The 21,275-nt window shown below is 42.4% G+C and overlaps 1 protein-coding gene across 1 annotated transcript in view; it reads left to right on the plus strand.

The window, feature by feature from the left end:
- Nucleotides 1-21,275, plus strand: part of PSMB7 (proteasome 20S subunit beta 7) — a 132,533-nt gene that overhangs the window by 82,495 nt on the left and 28,763 nt on the right. Inside the window, exon 6 of the mRNA XM_068249731.1 lies at nt 12,047-12,105. Coding sequence (XP_068105832.1) covers nt 12,047-12,105 — 59 coding nt within the window. The remainder of the gene's footprint in view (nt 1-12,046; nt 12,106-21,275) is intronic.

Genomic DNA, 21,275 nt, shown 5'->3' on the forward strand with positions numbered 1-21,275 from the left:
TTACCATCAGTTATACAGTGTTCCATGGATAGTTCCTAGAAGTGTGACCTAATAAAGACCCTTAATCGGCCTTGTTGCCGAAGTGTAAATGTCTTTTTTTCCCTCTGTTCAGATCATGGTTGCCTGTTTGGGACCCTGCTTTCTATTGCCTAGATTCTTGCTTATACTCATTACACTTAGAGGCTCTTGTGTTTCCTCTCTGAGGCTTGTCTGTTTGAAATTCATCATATACTGTTGCTTTATAACTTTATAAGTCACTCAGTTTAGGTTTGCTTTAAAGGGAACCTAAACTGAGAAGGATATGGATTTTTCTTTTTAAAATAATACCAGTTGCCTGGCTTTCCTGCTGATCCTGTGTCTCTAATACTTTTAGCCACAGCTCCTGAACAAGCATGCAGATCAGGTGCTCTGACCGAAGTCAGACTGGATTAGCTGCATGCTTGTTTCAGGTGTGTGATTCAGCCAATACTGCAGCTAAAGATATCAGCAGGGCTGCCGGGTAACTGGTATTGTTTACAAGGAAAAATCCACATCCCTCTCAGTTTAGGTTCCCTTTAAGTGGACCTATGGCTAGGAATTGATCAATGTGCATAAATCAGTAATGCACAAAAGCACTAATTGTTAGTAGTTATGTTCTATCGTATCCCTTTATGTAAAAAATAAATAAATAACCTACCTAACAATCTCTGTCTGGGCCTCCTGATCATGTAATTGTGCCTACAAGATGTATGCTGGGAGAGCTACATTACCAGAGGTTGCAGACAGATTATCCAGCATTTCTTTTCTAAAGCTATGCATTTTTTTTAAACATCTTAATTGAATGAGCTTATCACTTAAAACATGGCAGCTTTGATTCAGCACTGGAGCAAGTCTTGCTTGAACCGGTGGATAGTTTATTGGAAAGAGTTTAAGTATATTCTAAATAATGATAGTGCTTATTTGGCAGTCAAAGTAGGGATTTAGCTAAATAATTAGTTTAGGTTTGCATTAATAAGTCACAATATTTTGATGTCCTGCTGCCATCTTTCCCTGGTTCTTAGCCAAAATACAGAGCTGAATAAGGTAATAACTGTGAGTAGTATGGCTTGGTTTTTTTTTGTAGTTTCAAGATGTTTTTTTTTTTTTTTTTCAAATGAAGACCTGAGCAAGAGGAGGCCCCTTTTCTTATGCCCATTGTACACTGAAAGGGGCACTACAGTGAAAAAATGTAAAATTTAAAATATGTGCAAACATATACAAATAAGAAGTACATATTTTCCAGAGTAAAATGAGCCATAAATTACTTTTCTCCTACGTTGCTGTCACTTACAGTAGGCAGTAGAAATCTGACAGAAGTGACAGGTTTTGGACTAGTCCATCTCTTCATAGGGTATTCTCAGCAAGGCTTTTATTCTTTATAAAGATATTCCTGAAAAAGTATTTAAACAATGATGCTGGTCAGCTTCCCTGCTTCCTACACCATTTTTTTGGCAGTTGGACAGAGCAACTGCCATTCACTAAGTGCTTTTGAAAATAAATATACTGTATCCCTTAGAATCCCCTATAAAGAGATTGACTAGTCCAAAACCTGTCACTTCTGTCAGATTTCTACTACCTACTGTAAGTGACAGCAACATGGGAGAAAAGTAATTTATGGCTCATTTTACTCTGGAAAAAAATGTACTTCTTAATTGTATATGTTTGCACATATTTTAAATTTGACAGTTTTTCGATGTAGTGCCCCTTTAACGCGTTTTAACTGAAATCTTCTTCCCCAATGCACTGCTATGGGAAAAACGCGTACCCACGCGCACTAATGCATACCAACTGATTACGTGTAAACGGGGCCCGAGGCTTTCCCTCCAGTAGCAGTTGTTGCAGACTACTCAGGATGGCACTGGCACCAGTTTTCTGTTACGAGTTGAGGCACACAGTGATCCTCAACTTCCATCTGCCATGCTTTCCCTTTTCTCCCCCACAGCCTTTTCCTGATCCTGAACAGTTGTGCTATGATGTCACATCAGTGCCAAATCGGCACCGGGACATGGTTGTGTGGACACTGAGAACAAGGAAGATGGAAGGTGAAGGCTGTAAATGGTTTAATATATAAAACTGGCGTCACTGTTTCCGTGTGCTGATTGTGCATGGCAGGAGAGATAGCACCTAATGCAATGCACTGAAAAGGGGGAATGGTAGTATGAGACAGGGTTAGTGACACTGCTGGGGGTGGGGCAAAACTATTCTGTGGGTGGAGAGTGTTCAAATGAAGGTTTGCTTTTTGAGACCACCCATCCAGCTCTCCTTGCTCCATGTGTGGTGATAATCAGCTCGGCCACAGGATGGTGAGGGTGGCTTCACAAACCCCTAACCGCTCCATCTCAGTACACTGACTCCTCTAGACTTGTGCCTAGTGAGCCTAATACTAAATCAAGCCTTGTCTAGATGCATTACTAGAAGATTAGAATAAAAAACGACCCCTCATATACATGTACTTGTTTGTGTTTTTGTAAGAAGCACATCTATACAAAGAGGCAAAGAGGCGTGCACCTTCCGTCTCAGGTTTATTTCCTCATAAGTGACATTCCATATTCTGTGCTAAACCTTTGACATTGCATATTGCATAGGTATTGTTGTGCATACAAAATCTTACGTGTCCTTGGACTAGGGGGTCCTCATAGTGAAAATGGAGGTGGGTGGTGGGTACGAGGTGGCAAAGCGACGGCCGTTTCGCGTCTCCTGACGCTTGGTCACGCTGCAGACCACTATGAATGGGATCCGTGAGCTTCCGGAATTAAGACGGAGCATAAGCCCCGCCCCTTCCGGTCGCATCACTTCCTCCAAAGCTGAGTTGGTTGCCATGGCTTCTGGGACGCTTAGTTCCGGGATCGCGGACAGAGACCAATGGTTAGCTTTACTGCCGTTGGTCAATGCGAAGTAATGGATCGCGGGTTACTAATGACGGTCTGTATAACAAAACTTGCCGCTCCTCTATATTTAGAGGTATATACGGCGAATAGTTACACTGGTACAGTGCTGCCCGTAGTGGGGCACATGCGCGGTGGGCTCCTTTTCAGGCCCCACCTTCCCCGTCAAACAGCATGTATTACAGCTGGATTAAAAGGGTCCGCTGATCCTCTAGGTTTGGCGTAACCGTTGCCCTGGCAACCAAATTTTAGTGTTTAAGGTGCCAAATGTGTATGTGACTTGGCTGTGGCTATTTAAAAACACATGGGGATGCTGTTTCAAATTAATAAAACGTACCTACATTTGATACATCTAGGATAGGGCATCTGTCAAGAGGCTAGAGTTCACAATGGTATTCTTTACAACATAACATCTCCAAAATCAAAGCTCTATTCGTATTAACTATTTCTTATCCTTCTCCTTTAGTTGTAGCTTCCTACCAATATTAGCTAGAGATATACATTATGACCATTTCAATCAATTAAAATACATATTAGGCATCATATTCCATCAATAAGTCCACAATTTACAGTGTATATATAATATACTATTCAAAGTCCATTTTTTTTAAAAGGAACTACTTTTTTAAGGGTCCAACATGCAAGAAAGTTCGATTTTATCATTAAGGCCTATTGGGCCCATTGCTTCAGTCCTCAAGATCATTTTGGTTTCCCTCCTCAAGAGCAATCTCTCCCTATCTCCTCCCCTTGATGGAATATCCTGTTTTTCTAATGCTAAAAAGCGTAGATTAAATCTTTCTTTAAAGTGCTCATTTCTCATATGGTGCATAAGCCGTGTGCAGCCCCTTCCCGTTTTTATAACACTCATATGTTCGCCATACCTGACCTTCATAGGTCTAGTTGTTTGTCCTATGTAATACCGATCACAAGGACATATTAGAGCATATACAACAAAATCACTTTGACAGGTAAAAAATCCTTTTATCTGTATCGTTTCACCCCCTAATCGCACTGTCTTTCGATTGATCAATTTATTGCACCATTTGCAGTGGCCACATCTGAAGTTTCCCTGGGGCAATGAGGTTGCCAACCAATCTTTATTTCTAGAGGAGGTGAACTCACTGCTAGTAAGTATGTTCCCCAGGGTAGGCGCTCGCCTGAAGGCCACCCTGGGAAACTCATGCGATATGCATGCCAAATCCGGGTCTCTTTTAATCATAGACCAATTAGAGTGTATAGCTTTCCTTATTTTGTCAGCCATAGAGGTGAAATCGAACGTAAAAGTCGTTCTTACTGCTTTGTTTGCATTTTGTTTTTCCCTCGGGGTCAGAAGTGACCTCCTCGCCTGGTCCCAGGCCTTGCGTCTAGACTTTTTCAGTAAGTCCATGTCATACCCTCTCCTCTGAAACCTAGCAGTGAGTTCATCTGCTTGTACAGTATAGTCCTCATCCCTGCTATTATTGCGTCGCAATCTCAAATATTGCCCATAGGGAATAGCTTCTATTGTGTGTCTGGGGTGAAAGCTTTGTGCGTGAAGGATTGAATTCGTGGCTGTGCTTTTCCTATAACCTTTAGTAATAAGTTGGTTACCTTCAATAATTAGCTTAATATCTAAGAATGTCACCTCATGGTCATTAATCTCCGATGTAAATTGCATATTCACCTTGTTCGCGTTTAAATAGAGCATGAATTCTGTGAATTCTTTCTCTGTCCCTGACCACACCACCAGGATATCATCCACGTACCTAGACCAGCGTCTGACGTGCCTCCCGAACGGGTTGGTGTCCGAGAGCACTGCAGACTCCTCCCACGCCCCCAAAAAGAGGTTGGCGTAGGAGCATGCCACAGGGGTCCCCATGGCTGTCCCAGACACTTGATGGTACCAGCTGCGGTCGAACATAAAGGCGTTGTGCGTTAGCACAAAATTTAAACATTCTAAAATGAAATTCACATATTCTTCATCTTTTTCCGTACACAACAGATACCGTCTGACCGCAGCTATTCCCATGTCGTGCGGGATCCTGCTGTACAGACTGGCCACATCTATGGTAGCCAGTCTGTCTCCGGGCACCCATGTGGCATGCTCCACCATCCTTAATACCTCAAGGGTGTCCCTGAGGTAGGATGGCACCCCCCTTAATAGGGGACGCAGGAGGTGGTCCAGGTACCTGGATAACCTCTCAGTGAGGGACCCACAGCCAGAGACTATGGGTCTTCCCGGCGGTGAGGCCAGGGATTTATGAAGTTTCGGTATATGATACCACACTGGTCGTCGTGGACAAAGTGGGAGTAGATCTGAGGCTAATTTCAATGATAGAAAACCTTTTTCCACCCCTGTACGTAACAAGGAACGCAATGCATTTTGGTATCGCATGGTGGGATCAGAGGGGATAGGATGGTATATCTCTCGATCATTAAGTTGTCTTAGCGCTTCATTGCGATATTGTTCATTAGACATAATGACGAGGTTACCTCCTTTATCTGCCCTTCTTAATACCACCTCGTGATTCCTTCGTAGCCAGTTCAATGCTCTCTTTTCGTCTGTATTCAGGTTGGCATCAACAGATTCACAAATTGCTGTTTTTGTAAGAAGCTTAATATTTTGCTTTGTTAGGTTAAAAAAATGACAAGTAAAGATTGTCAGGTAGTGTATAGTACCAGTTGATAAATGATTGTAGAATTCTGGAGCTCAGCCTATGAGCTAGCATCCATCAGAAACTAGAATACCAGAAGATGAATGTAAAATTCTCAAGTTCAAAATGGAAATCTAGGAGCCAGCATCCATCTTCAGTCATTTTACTGTGTGATGTGTTTTCTTTTTTTGGCCACCCATGCTAGCAGAATGATTGTATCCAAAGTCATTAGTAGACTATACAACTGTGAATGTACAGAATTACACTTGTGAAAAGCAGAACAAAGGTTATAAACCTCCTCCTGCAAAATAAATACATTTATTTTTAAGCTGTGAGAGGAGGAAGCAATTCAGCACTATCAAATATTTCCAGCTTGTCTTGTTAATCCTTTAACAAAGGGAAAATACAATAAAAAACAAAAAAATCATTTCAGACAGTGGCAATGTGCTGGAATGCAGCTACATAGGCGAGAAAATAAAGTTGTGTCTAATTTTTTATTCCAATTAAAACATCCCTCTGGCATTTATTACTTTTTAACTTGTTTTGCATAGCTCTATCTATTTAGCTGGGTCACAGAGAGAGCTATATTTTCCATTTAGGATGATTTGTGTGCATCGCTTGACCACCTCAATGGTTTAACGGGAGGATAGAGGAGGCGATTAAACTGTTTCAAATGAGGAGTCCTGCTGATTCCATCAAATCTGCAGAATGTATAATGGGAGGAGAGACGCTGCCTGTGACAGCGCTCTGAGGATATACAGACTAGCCCGGTCTGAACCATTTAAGGAGGCCCAATTAGAGATCAAATTTAAAGGGTAGGGACTGCGGATTTACAGGCACAAATCAATGAGCGTGGTAATCCCGATGAATATGACAGATACTGCTGTTAGAGGATATCGCTGAGGTTTAGGATCATTACCCTTACAGAGGCTCATACATCAGCGCTTAAGCCAGGGCAGGTTTTAAGTATGTACCAGGCGACGGCTTGTCCTACATGCAGTGGGCAATGAGAGTCCATTATAGGTGGTGTTATTTATTCTGTGCATGACTGAGGGAGACTTTCGGGAATTTAAATGCACGTCCAGGAAAATTCACATCAACAAACAAGCCACGCTTAACTCTTCCACTGCCGGAGGGGTAACACTCGGCCATGGTTGAGATTTTGTATATAGATTTTAAGCCTGGCATTTATAGTGGAGATTGAATATGCCAAAAAATGTTTTCACTTCTTGGTAATGGACTTTGGGCTGATTATAGGTAGCCTTATTCAGGAGTAACAGTAATGTGCACTGATTGGGTATTGGAATGATTAACGGGCATCCTCTTGTACTGAGTCAAGCTGTGCCAGACTGGCAGAGCTGCAGTTTGATCAGTTTTTCCAATCTGGTTTTCAATTAAATGTAACCAAAAGCAGAAGGTGCTGGCGTGCTGCATCAGTGGTTGCTCCCAGGTTTCTAGGTTTGTGGGGGATTCTTAAATATATTCTAATCGGCCACAGTTCATCCAAGGTTAGCAAGCATGCCAATTCCTTCACCAAAAGTCTGCATTACACAGAGCATGTTTACATATTGTAGAGGTGTTGCTTACTTTCATAGTAGCATATCGAGTGCCCAGTTAATTGATACTGATATGTCAAATGCTGCCTATAGGGCAGGTCTTACCCCTCCCCACTCCAGTGTCCCAAGTGAATGCTTGGCTGCTCATGTTTGTCCTTGGGCTTGCAGAAAGTCTACTATCAGGTTATGCTACATATACAGCTAACTACTTTTATACAACCTCAGGCTGTTTGCCACACTTTTGTTAGTGAATTGGAAGGCTAGTTTTCTATTCTGGGCAAGAATTCCCTTACAGATCTATCATCAATCACCCCCTTCCCAAATATTTCAAAGCTTCAGATCATAGGCCATTATTCAATTTACTTTTTCTCCTAAGTTTTCTCCTAGAAAGAGATATTTTCACACCTTATTAAAAGTGCCTTTTAAGCAAGCAAGAAAATACCCAGAACAGTACTCAGTGCTAAAAAGTTATATTAAAGGGGAGATGAGAAAAAAATGACCTCCTAGGACATAACTTAGGAGAAGAAGTGAATTACATAAGGGCCATAGGGCCTGATGCACTATACACCAGCGAGATTAACACCATCCTTTAACCCATTAGTGCCACGCGTGTTGCTATAGTAACATATGCAGTAATGTGCGTGGTGCTAATGGGTTACTTGACGATGTTCTCAGGCCATTGATTAGCCTGCACATAGCAAGTTTACCAGCATATAGTGGATCAGGCCCATAATGTCATAAAGTCTTAATATCCCAATCCTTTTCTTCATCCTCTTTCTAGTTTTCTTATAAAGCAATGAGATCTTCAACTCAGCCCCTCTTACCACAGCTAGAATCATTCTGTTTTGTTTTAGGGTTTTTTGTGGGAAATAAGAATTTTAATGGTTTGGTCTATTTATAAAAATGTTTCTTGCAATTTCTGCATCCCCCCCTTCCCCATTTTGCCAAAAATGAAATTATTTTAATTAATTACATTGTGATTTTGTAGCATTGTGGCATGTGATGAGGAAACTTAGTGGCCACATATGAAACTGCTGCTTGAGCTTCAAAATTGTAGTCTCCTGCATTGCAAAGTTAAAAAAAAAAAAAAAAAGGGTTATTGATGTAAATGGATCAGTTGAACAGCAAGTGAAATTCAGCCCACTGTTCTGAAGAGTAGAGAAAAAGGCAACACACGTCTACTTTGCTGAGAAGACACTGTTGAAAACATTTAAGTGTTGAAGAGTTCAAAAGGGCATTACTACTTTTTTATTTACCAGCAGATAAGAGAAATATTTCTTTAAGCTTAGCTCTGTACACAAGTTTTCCTTAGACACTTACCTGAAAGCCCCACATGTTATCTGCACAGCTAGTGAGACCTGTCACCTGCAAAAGCTAAAAAGTACACACAGGGTTAACAGATGTAGGAAGATAGATTCTCTCTCTTCCCCCTCCACCCTCCTCCTCCCCATCCACACACACACCCCCCTACCTTTCCCTTGGGATTCACTGTTGAGATAACTGTTCATGTCACCCATAAGTGAAACACTCTTCTAAAATGAAAGGAAGAGATAAGCAGGGAAACCTTTTGCAGCAGTGCTTAGGAAAACCTGGACAAGCTACAAGCATTGTTTTCCCCACTTTCCCTGCCCACCGCATGACTTTACTCCCATGCTGCTCCGTTGAGATGACATCCCGACTCCCCTAGCAACTGAATATGTCGCTAGCCTATAGGCTAGCAATACATCTACGCAGACTCCCTCCAGTGTCCTGCACTCCCTGCCAGACAACATGCTTCAATGTTGGATAGGATTGATCGTGTACTGGTTAAGGGCTCTGACACTGGAGACCAGGGTTCAAATATCTTCCTGTTCAGTAAGCTGCACCTATTCAGTGAGGAGACCTTGGGGGAGACTCCCTAGCACTGCTACTGCCTATAGAGTGCACCCAGTGCTTTGAGTCCGCCAAGAAAAAAAAGCACAATATAAATGTTCTGTGTCTTGTGTACATCCTGATGGAGAGGGAATCTAAAGCATGTTGTGATTCATGCAGTTGATTACTTGACAATGATTCAAAGGTCTAAATTACAAATTGTATTCCTTTTTAATGCCCAGTCCAATGAATCCTCATGGATTTCTTCTCTAATATACAGAGTAACAATATTTTCTGTTTACTGTATTTAAAATACTTTACTTTATTGTACTTGTATGGCCTGTTCACACTTGTCCATTAACTGTGTGTGCTGCTGCATAAAAGTGCATCTTGTTACCTCAAACCTTTGTCATCACCGGTCATGCAATATACTCAACGTAAAGGTAGTTAGCACAAGGACATATACTGTATATACTCGCGTATAAAAAATGTGTTGAAAAGTTGCCCCCTCTTATATGCGAGTCAGTGGAGCAGAACGGATGGTAGAGCAGGTTTTTTTTACTGGCATTGGAGGGTAAGGATTGTACGCTAGTGATCCTGCTCTTACCATCTGTCTCCCTGCTGCTTCTGTGCGTCCCATTCCCTGCAATATGGTGTGCAGAGTGCACTGCTCAAGATTACCTGTGTCCCCTGGCATGTGGGGCAGAGCATACAAGCAACGTGTCAGCAATGATCCAGGATTCTTCCTGTGTGGCGTCTTGAGACACAGCTGTATCATCCTTGGGGCACATCTGGCTATGGGGAGGGGGGCTGACTTGTATTGGGGGAACATCTGGCTACTGTGGAGGAGGCTATACTGGAGAGGGGGCTTATACAAGAGTCAATCACTTTTTCTGGTTTTCTTAGGGAAAAGTGAGTACCTTGGCTTATATGCGAGTATATACGGTATTACTGGAAAATAAATGTGACGGTCCATGTAAAGAATAATTGTAGGCTGACTCACACTAGGTCAAGTTTGTGACAGTGTTTGCTTAAATCAATGAAGCAGGGGCTGTATATACAGCATGGAGCATGCAGCCCATGCTTCCACTTTTTAGACTAGTACAGTTACTACCGGCTACCTTTATGATCAGTTTATGCTTAACCCCCCCTGAAGTCAGTCTGTGACCATCAAACACATCAGAACCTAGTTTAGTGATTGGAGCAACATTTCTTTTAAGTTATGTACTCATCCAGTTACGTCACTGTTCTTATTTTCATACACTAAAAATTTCTAAAAGGCCTGTTTCACTGTAATTAGCTTAATCTGTGTACACTTGGAAGATATTTTAAGGAGGCCATTGTCACTTGTGGATGTACTAGCTGGATATATCACAGTTGTATTGCTATATTAGTAGAGATCCGATATAATTTTTATACGGTTTTTATGTATGATTATCTTTTGTATGGCATACTAACTGCAGGTTATTATGGTTTGCAATAGAACGCTCACAACTTTTAGTGAGTGTTCCATTCGCTCTTTTTAGGTAATAAGCTGTTATAAAACAATCATTTTGAGCAGTCTTTTTGGTCAGATTTGTCAGTAGCATGACCAGACTCGTGCTGATCCCTTTATATCACTTTGTGCTCTTTTTTTCACTCCTGGTAAGGCTATAAACAATGTCTAATGCTAGGTACACACAGTGCGTTTTTTCAGTCGATTTTTCCATTCAACTGATTTTCAATATGTTTTTCCGCTCAACTTCCCGTTCGATTGTCTTATCTTTTCTTATCAATTTCGATTCACTTCTTTGAGAAATTGAGTGGTAAAACGATCAAAAGTGATATCGGACATGTTGGAAATTATCTATTGAATGCAAAAACGTATTCGTGTGTACCTAGCATTATGATGTCACACAGAGTGCTTGTATACGCCTGTTCTCAGTCATGACTTGTGAGGGTCACCTAGGAGAACTTATGGAGAAGCATGTGATTTGTTTGACCAGCTGATAGATTTGCAAAGCTCTGATTTGCTGTGATCACATCTTGCTTTAGAACATGATCATTACTAGCAAATCAGAAACTTGCATATCTATCACCTGACCAAACTGATCACATGCTTCTCCCAGACATATAACGTCATGGCTTCCTTTTATGCCCAAGGACAAGAGGAAGTCACAACTCAGGAGTAACTTATTTTTTTTCATAGATACAGACTCGGGGCCTGTACACACTGCGGTGCTTGCGCTGCTTTTTCAAAAACGCATGTGATGCGTTTTAAAAAAAACGCAATTGCAGTGCCTGCTGCCCTTTTTTAAGCCCAGCGCTTGAAAAACGCATGAAAAAACGCAATGCGAATCCATTGCGTTTTTCAGAAGTCAGTATCCCAGAAGACTCTGCAATTTCCTGCTTCCTGTTGAAATGTAAACTAGAAAAAAAACAAAGGATTCTTTAGCCAATCAGCAATTACAAGAAAAATGCAAACACATCAAAAACGCAGGCAAAAGCGCATGCGTTTTTAAGATGCATACAATGCGTTTTTTAAACTACATGCACTTGCGATTTTAAAAACGCATGCACTTGCAAAAAAAGCCCCCTTACTAGAATGCATGGAAAACAAAAGTTTGCTTTCTTAAAACAGAAAGTATTTGCGATAATTCAGGTTGGAGTGAGCACTGAGATGTCTCCCAGTGCATCACTGCTGAATATATGCAAATGAACGATTGTCGTCCTTAGAAGCTAAACACACCTCCAGATCCGCTTTTATTTTTTTTTCATGGCTAGAAAGTAGTATTTTTTTTTTTTTTATATACAAAAATAATGAATGGATTCATTGATGCTGAAATGTGTTACGTTAATCTGTATTGTGATTTTAAAGATATGTTGCCTTAAATATTACATTTTAAATTAAATGTGTCATAAAACTAGTCTGGACAAATCTGAGAAGCCAATATTAAAAAAAACGTATTTTTCTTCAGTTATCAGCGGTGCTGACTCCTACAAATTTCCTGTTTCCTGCTTGCCCACCCCTATAATAAAATCAAGTCTCTACAGTGTATACCACAGTATTTGAATGGCTGCCTTATTGTTCAATCATTTGATGATGTAATGAATTGTTTTGCAGGCTCTGGATCTCTGGCTGCAATGGCTGTGTTTGAGGACCGCTACAGACCCGATTTAGAGGTATGTGACCTATTATGCATTGGATTTTTATACAGCTGTCTGATTTATTAGCCTTGTGTCGAGGATCAATAGGTCATGTTAACTCAAACCACAATCAATACCAGCCGCTTAATCACCCCTATTATAATGACTTGACTTATCACAGTTATTCCGAGTGGCTACAGCCCTTATAGTCCAAAACTTTGCCATTCTACTTGTGATGCACCTGAAAAGCGGTAATGGTCATGTTTTCGCTGACCTCAGATTATTCCCATGCTCATCCCTCATTGTCTTTAGTCCATTTCAGATAATAGCAAGGTAAAATTCCCATTGGTTAGCAGAAAAGGAGGGGCATTAAAGAGAAACTCCGACCAATAATTTAACTTTATCCCAATCAGTAGCTGATACCCCCTTTTACATGAGAAATATAATGATTTTCACAAACAGACCATCAGGGGGCGCTGTATGACTGATTTTGTGCTGAAACCCCTCCCACAAGAGGCTCTGGTACCTTACGGTACTCTGGGCAAACTGCCACAATGTAACAATGTTCACAGACAGGAAATGGCTGTTTAGAGCTGTCTGCAAGGCCAGAACAGCTAGAAACAGCTACATAACCTGCCCACAGTAAAAATGTCACCATGTAATACATGTCAGAATGTGAATCTGGGAGAGGAAAGATTTTACAATGAGCAAACACTGCCTAAATCATTTATACATAATTATGGTAAAAATGAAGCACTTTGTTTATTACATTATTTTCACTGGAGTTCCTCTTTAAGTGTGGAAAACTTGACACATTTTGGTGACCCACCAATTTCAGATCCAGAATCATAAGATTCAAATTCTCTCCTGTTTCTTGGTGGTTTTAATTGGAATGAGAGGACAGTTACCTGATATTACTTTTTTGTAGTACACTAAAATCTAATGTCTACAGAAGAACACTTTTGCAGAGTTCCTGTGTTTAAAAACTTTAAACATCACTGTAGTTTCCCCCTGAGATCAGTCGTTTTTATAGCACCTGACTCTTCACTGCTTTGTGTACACTTGTGTTGATTGCCTGGCAGACAGTCCTTAAAAGCGAGATTGGTCATGCCTACATAAGTGCCAGCTTGCTAGTGTCTTTGGGTTAGAAATCATAGCTGCAGTTATTGAGCATAGATTAGAGCAATGATTGTAGCTCACCAAAGAACTCAAGAGGGCTACATATAAACTTCATCGGTGTTGAAGCACATGTGCTTTTACACAGAGTGACTATCACTTTCTACGCACAATACCACTTCACTGGGAATACACCATTAGATTTGTTGGCAGATAGATGGTTCGATAGATAATTTCCGACATGTCCGATCTTATAATCGATTGGAAATGAGATCGGACAGTAAATCAGCTGAAAAAATCTCATTGTGTATTCCCAGCATAAGGTTAGAGGAAGGATTTAAGCATAACTAAAGTCTTCAGAGAAAAGGGAACCTTAACTCTAAAAAAAAAAAAAAAAAAAAAAAATTTACGCATTGCACATGTAACGCCTAAGAATGTACTCGTTAATGTCCGCACTAGCTTCCTGCACCAGCGGGGATGCGTAAAAAGGTACGCATGGCGGCCGGCCGACTCCCAGTCAGCAAAAACAAAACTAGCTGGCAGCGGGGGACCTGCGAGGGCACAGGATGGCTGCAGGGGACTGGTAGATGCCCCAGGTAAGTGAACCTCATGTTATTTTTTTTTTTTTTTTTAGTTAAGGTTCCCCTTAAGTGTTGCTTGTGTTATCAAACCCACTCAGGAAATCCCTGTTGGGTCATCATGTCACACTCAGTAAATCCCTGTTGTATCATCATGTCTCTGCTATATCTTGTCATAGTCTGCATGTGTTTAGTTTTGGGTCAAGTTTTTTTCGTATAAACTTTCACTGGAGGCCTGTTTTTTTTTTTTTTTTTTTTTAATAGATGGTTGGTGGTTTCTTACCACCAGCACATACGGTTACAGTAGCTAACACAAGCAATCTTGATAGCATTCATTGTGTTCATAGTGTTACGTCCCACCTGCACAAGGAAGCGAGGGATCTTTACCAAATCCATTGCGTGTCAGTACGGGACAAACCATGTACATATGTGTCACTAGCCTGCAGGCTAGTAATGTGTTCTGCTGCTATGCGGAGGAGGGGGGTGTTTGGGCAGGGACAATGGAGTGGAGAGAACAATGCTCTGCCTGGTGGATCGCTGGCTGAGGCGTCAGGGGGCTGCTATACACATACTTGACTCTCGGCACAGAGATGGGCATTGGTGACCACCTCGGGTGAGTTTTATCTAGCACGTATACAGGGCTTTAGGCAGATCTCCACCGATTCTGGATGCTTTCTCCCAGCATGACACCTGATCCTTCCTTTCCTCTACTCTGGAAATCCAAGGTGTCCAAACAGTAATCATGTATGAACACCCATGGACTGTTTTTCATATTGATTTTGGAGACAAAAAATGTAATTAGGCATTGAAAAATATGGTTTTGCTATCTGTTGATTTGATGAAGTCTTCAGTTCCACTTTGACTGATGCACTTGTAAATGTAAACCTAATCGTGTTACAAAGAAAATGCTGCTTTTTGGTAGCACAACAATAAATTTAAGTAATTCTGGGTTTGAAGCAGATGCAGTTCTTGGACTTGTGGTTAGTAAAATGAATAATAGAGCAGGTTCGATAAGGCGGCGGAGGATTGAAATGATATCGCATATCTGCCTCAGCAAGATCCTATCTTCTATTGACCTCATAAATTAGCAGTCTTGTGAGCAATTGTTACTGCTCAGTTAAGTCACATTGTGAAGACAAGCTGTCACACATACTAGAAACAATCAATGAAGATCAATATCTTAATGCTTTCCGTGTGAATGTTGCATGGGGACTGAACAGTAATGGGCAGCGGACAGCGGGCCTATTTCACAAGGCTGTGCATAGTTCAGTGTAATGCTTGTATCTGGTCCTTGGATATTTGCCTTGTACAGCAGACTTGAGCAGATCAAGCCAAGCACTCTGCATGTAAATAGTTTGGTGCCCTGTCTGCCCTCAGTGAGATAGAATTGTAGCTACATGTATGGGAGATTGGGCATGAATTGTTATAGTGAGCCAGTCCCATGATGTTGGCCGTTTCTTCATTTGTAGATTTAATGAAGAAACCTTGGCAGGGTTATGGAATTGCAGAGCCTTTTGCATCTGTCACCTGATGTAACTGCGCACAATCTTCTCCATGTAATTCTGCCATGTCTGCATTCCATGCTGCCATTTTTCTACTGTAGGATCACTTTAAATACACCACACCTGTTGAGTTATTTAGGCTGTGGCCATATTGAACCCCCAATAAATGTAATGCTAATATCCTGGCTGCAATGCTGTTCTGGCTATAAATCTTACCTGCACAAGTATACAGGATCTCAGGAATGTCAGATCAACTAATGTGCAAGCTTGTTCTAGGTTAGTGACACACAGAAGTATTCTAGTGAGAGCTTTGTCTCAACTGCCACAAAAAAAGTTTGAAAAAGGCAAATCGCTCTAAAAATGCCAGGAATCGCTTTAAATGGTTCACAAAAGTGCTTAGCGCTTGTGAATTGTAGTGTAAACTAGGCATCATACCTTAAAGAAGATCAAAAGCTTAAAAACGACTTGTCATAAAATAACATCAGTGCTAAAAATATATAGATATATAGATCTATGATAAAAATAAATACTAATTATTTCTGCAAGGTAATGAATTCTATTCATTAGCCCTGAAGCCATGCCCCCGTCTCAATTTCGCCCCTGGCGATTTCTCCTGGCCAGCGCGCACAGCATTTTGGGATTGCTGATGTCACTGGCAATCCCAGCTATTGAGTCCGGATTCATTTGCAAATTCTCGCGAGATGACGCATGGTAAACACCTGCATCACCTCATGAGCGAGAGACACGGAGGAGCGGCAGAGACCAGGAACCCAAGCTGAAGCTGCTGCATAGCGGGGAGAGACAGGCTGAAACAGGGAGAGAGGCTGCTGGCTGCACATCGGGGAGAGACAGAGGATTTAGAGACGGCTGCAGGAGGATGACGTCATCAGTCCTTCCTATCTGCATGGGATTTCCCAGGCACATTTACATGAAGGGGGAGGGCAGAAGACTGGAGGGGAGGACAAATGCTGGAGGGGAGACACAAAGCTGAGAGGTGTACTGTCCCTGGCTTCAGCATGAGAAGCAAGATGGCGGTGCTGCAGCAGACACACATGTGAGTCTATTCTATCCACTATGATATACGAGATGTAAACTTTATATGTTTATTTAACTTTACACAATGCCTAGACTGCATATCTGTATTGCCATTCAAACCTTTTTTTTGGCTGTAGGTAGTCTTTAAACATGCATTTAACTGTTGTAAATTCTTAAAGAGAACCCGAGGTGGTATTTAATTATGCTAGTGGGGCACAGAGGCTGGTTGTGCACACTAACACCAGCCTCTGTTGCCCCATGGTGTGCCTCCAAGACCCACCTGCGTGGCGCTATACCCCCCGCAGTGCTGGCGACACGCAGCGTGTCACCAGCACAATGTTTACCTCTGCCTGTCTGTTAGCGCCGGTCCCCCGCCTCCTCTGTATCGGCGCTACCCGCCCGCGTCACTTCCCTCCAATCAGCGGGAGGGAAGGGACGCGGGCGGGTAGCGCCGATACGGTTAGAATGGGTGCAGGGAAATTTCGCTTGTGTTGAGAACAACTTGGTGTTCTCAGTCTGGCCCTGCAATTTTGGCAAAGACTGATGAGAAATATTCTTTTCAGTTTGACTACTTATGTGCATACAGAATATAAACATTTTAAGGTGAACAACTGAAAAACAACTGCACTATGTGCAATATGCTCTCCCTAGGCAGCTCTATCAGTTGTATGTGGGCCATTAACTCAGATACTCAATCTGCTATAACCACCACTACATGAAAAGAGTTAAACCAGGCCTCACTTGCCAGTATCAAAAAATATTTATTGTGAACAGACCAACCAGAAACGTATATCAAAAAACACTACAGATAAAACCATTAAAAACACTCTAGGAACTTCAGAGATGGCACAGCGTGCCCCGGATTTCATACCCACTCCATGCAAACACGCACGCCATTCATTCCACGGGAGAATATTGCATGCACTTGTGGTAGTTTGTCAGAGCTCTGAATATGGCTGCAAGTACTGATTAATTCACTCTTATGCTAAGTCTATGTTAGCAGTTCCAAGCTTAAATGTCCAGTAGAAAAAGCGCTCTTTAATTGCTAGCTGGTTGTATCAGCATTCCTAGGTCATTGAAGTAGCGCAATACGTACATCATAGAAGCAGTCCAGCTTTCGTTTTAAACCAATTCGGCTTTAGGGTGCAAAGCACATCATTCAGGATTAGTAAGCCTTTTTAAATAGCAGTTAGTAGCTTCAGCATAGCATTAAAGAGTCATGTCTTTGCATAAACAAAGTATCAAGTCCAAAGCAGTCACCAACCTTTTGGGGGGTCACCATATCCCCGTATCTATCACTCCCCCAATGGTGTGTGGCACTTCTGCTCCAAGATTACTCACAAGGCTGCAGGGTCCTGTTAGCGGCGGCTGTTATCGATCTACCCGCACACGCCATGTGTCAGTGCAACAGCGGGGATCAAGCTTGGACCGTCGTGGAGTTGAAGCGATGGGTGAGGCCGGCCTCATGTAGCTCCTCCCAATGACATGTTTCGCCCAGTGGGCTTCCTCAGGGTGTGGCTTAAGGTGGGGAGGGATGGTCTCTCCCTTTATATTTCAGCTGCGATCACCTGACGCCTCTGCAGGCGCCATCATTTTTTTCTGGAATTTTTGCCCAAACTTCAGGAAACAGGATTTACTTGCAGATAGTTTTCTTATATCAAAAAGTTTTTATAATGTAGCTACTTCAGTATCACTACATCAAGGTGATTGAAATCACTTTTTAGCGTTTAGAGGACAGAAACGAAGATGACAAACACGCTCCCTCCCTCACGTACAGGCAATTAGACACACAGATCTATCTCATATCTGGGTATCCCATCTTCAATGTCACTCTTTTTCTCTCTTAAACTGCCACTCACACCCTAGGTTTTTTCACCCAAAATGTTATACCTGGACCACACATGAACAGCGCACACCGATCACAGAGGGACCCTTATGTATTACACATGTCTTAAATAACGATCAGACATGCGGGTCCTAAGATAAATGATACCAAAGGTGGACTCTCCTACAAGCATCACCCATGTCATAGTGTGCACTACCCATACGGGTCCAGGTAGACTGAAAAGTCAATTTCTGAGTTGAGGCCATGTGGTGACAATGTCCCCAACTTATAGATCCACATGGTTTCCATGCACAGAAGTTCTCTATCTATGTTAACCTTTCTTGCTCCTTTTGTTACTGATGATAAAACTTTGACCAAACTACCTCTAAACTTCCCTCCATGAAACTGTTGATAATGTTCTCTCAAGGGAACTTTGCAGTCCTCATTTTTATTACCCACATTAGATATATTTTCAAGGATTCTAGTTTTAGATATCCTAGTTGTCATACCAATATAGTGTAGACCACAGGGGCAAGTCACCTTGTATACTACCCCTGTGGTCTCACAGTACATGAAAGCCCTAATCTTATATTCTTGTTCATGTTCACCTAATCTTAAGTGAGGTTGGGTGTATTCTCCCCACCTGCATTTACAGTGGTTGCTGAGCGGTAACCCACACTTGTGAATACAGGTATTATTCTAGTCATTGCAAGCTGGAGAAGAAAGAGGTGTGTGCTCAATTCAGGTTCACCTGACTATATACTGGCTGCCTACTTGTCTGTTGAATAACTTAAAATGGCTTAGCATTTGCTGAAAGCATCTGCCTGCCAGAATATGCAGGGTCTAAAGGTGCGTACACACGCACTACATCCGGCAACGACGGGTCTTTCAGACCCTCACGCTGGGCGGACATTCAGCCGACAGTAGTACGTCTGTACGCGCTGTCGGCGGACTGATAAGGCTGTTTCAGAACGATCCGTGGATCTGGTTATATATGCTAAAGTGGGGGCTCTGCCTATACTAAAGAGGAGATCTGGCTATATACACTAAAGGGGGGATCTGACTATATACACTAAAGGGAGGGGGAGGAACATGCCTATATCCACTAAGGGGGAGGGGGAATCTGGCTATACACACTAAAGGGAGGGGGAGGAACCTGCCTATAGGAATGGGGGGGGGGGGGGTTCTGGCAATATACACTATAGGGGGATCTGCTTATATACACTAAAGGTGTGTGTGTGTGTGTGGGGGGGGGGGGGGTGAATCTGGTTATATACACTAAAGGGGATCAGGGTGGCTAACCTGTGCTGCGGCACCTATACACTGGCTAACCTGTACTGCGGTACCCGAACAGGCTAACCTGTACTGCAACACCTATAGCTGGCTTACCTATACTGGGGCAACTATAGCCGGCTAAAGTACACTGGGGGCACCTATACATGGCTAACTATACTAGGGGAACTCATACTCGCCATGGGTGTGTGCTGATCAATTGTTATGTATTGAAAATCGTGAATTGAATCAAATCTTTTCCTAAAATCGATCAGGCCTACTGCCACCACTGGGGGAACCATCCACACCTCCTCCCACCCTCCCCTCCACCTTCAAAGATGATCGACACATGCTTGGGCCAAGGGCTGGGTCCTCAGGAGAGAACTATTATCTATCTCAGCTGAGTTTCATCGCAGCGTCATCGTAGCGTGCATACAGGGCATGATTGATGAGATCAGAACGGATCTAATTTTGGATTTATCTTCAAAGGAACCCACGGTTTGAGACCTGTGGAGGCTGCCATATTTATTTCATTTTAAACAATACCAGTTGCCTGGCTGTCTTGCTGATCTTTCTAGTCAGTAGGTTCTAAATCACACACCTGTAACAAGCATGCAGCTTGTCATAGACCTCTGATCTGCATGCTTGTTCAGGGTCTCTGGCTAAATATATAACAGGCAGAGAATCAGCAGGACAGCTAGGCAATGTGCTTTGTTTAAAAAGAAATAAACATGTCAGCCTCCATATCCCTCACCCCTCGGGTTACCTTTCAGGCTACACCATGGGCATTATAAGACCCAATGACTGCATCAGAGACACCACTGTATGTCATCACAATGGGGTTGTTGGTTTGTTTTTTTTTAGTTTTCTCAGAGTCGTTATTTTAGAAGTAAGGCAGGGAGCACACTTGACAGTTTTCGTACGCGTTTTCTGCACAGAATAACTGAGAACTCATGTTAATCAATGTGCTAGTTCACACTTAGGGGCCGTTCACATTACAAATGCGGTCGGCCACGCATGCGGAACGCAACGCATGCGAGCGCACGCCATCCGCGTTTGTATGCGTTGCGTGGCTGATCCCATCACTGAAAAGTGAATGGGACAGCCGCGCGTTTTTGCAAAATCTGCGTGCAGCATGCGTTCCCGGACCGCACAGGTCCAGAACGCATGCAGTGTGAACATCAGACAGTGCACTCTATGCACTGTCTGATGTCGTGCGTGTCGGCCTCCCGCACGTGTTTCCAAAACGCGGCTGGAAACTCGTGCAGTCTGAACGGGCCCTGTGGTGTTCGCACGCAAAAAAAAAACTGACATTCTTCATGATGTCTCTGCACATTTTGGCAGTTGACTCTATCAATTACATCAGCTGCTGTGAAAAAACGCGCGCGTTTTCCTGCATGGAAACGCACTTGGTGTGCAGAAAAAGTATGCAGAAAAATGCGCGCCGAAAACTGTAAGTCAAGTGTGTTCCCTGCCTAAGATGCTAGTTTCCTTTCAAGAAGTGCAACAGAATAACAGTGCAGTATGTAAAGCAGTATTTTATTACCACTTCATCAAAACTTGGGATTTGCAGTGATCTTACGTCAGGCGCATTGCACAGGAGCAATACAGTAAGGGGCACCCCTTTGCTGCACAGAAAAATGCAACAATGGGAATGTCTGGTGTCATTGCATACTATGTGTGGTGCGTTATACTGGCTGCATTACGCATGATAGTGAATGCTTAGCAGCCCACTCAAGTTATTTTACACAGGGGCAAGTGTGTGTTATGGTGGGAACAATGACATGCCTGTGAGAAAGAGCGTCATTTTGTATTGCTATAATCTATGTAGAATGCAGGCAGTGTGGACAAAAGACACGTATGTGTTAAAACCAAATC

Source organism: Hyperolius riggenbachi, chromosome 8 (assembly GCF_040937935.1).
Source record: "Hyperolius riggenbachi isolate aHypRig1 chromosome 8, aHypRig1.pri, whole genome shotgun sequence".
Lineage (NCBI taxonomy): Eukaryota > Metazoa > Chordata > Amphibia > Anura > Hyperoliidae > Hyperolius > Hyperolius riggenbachi.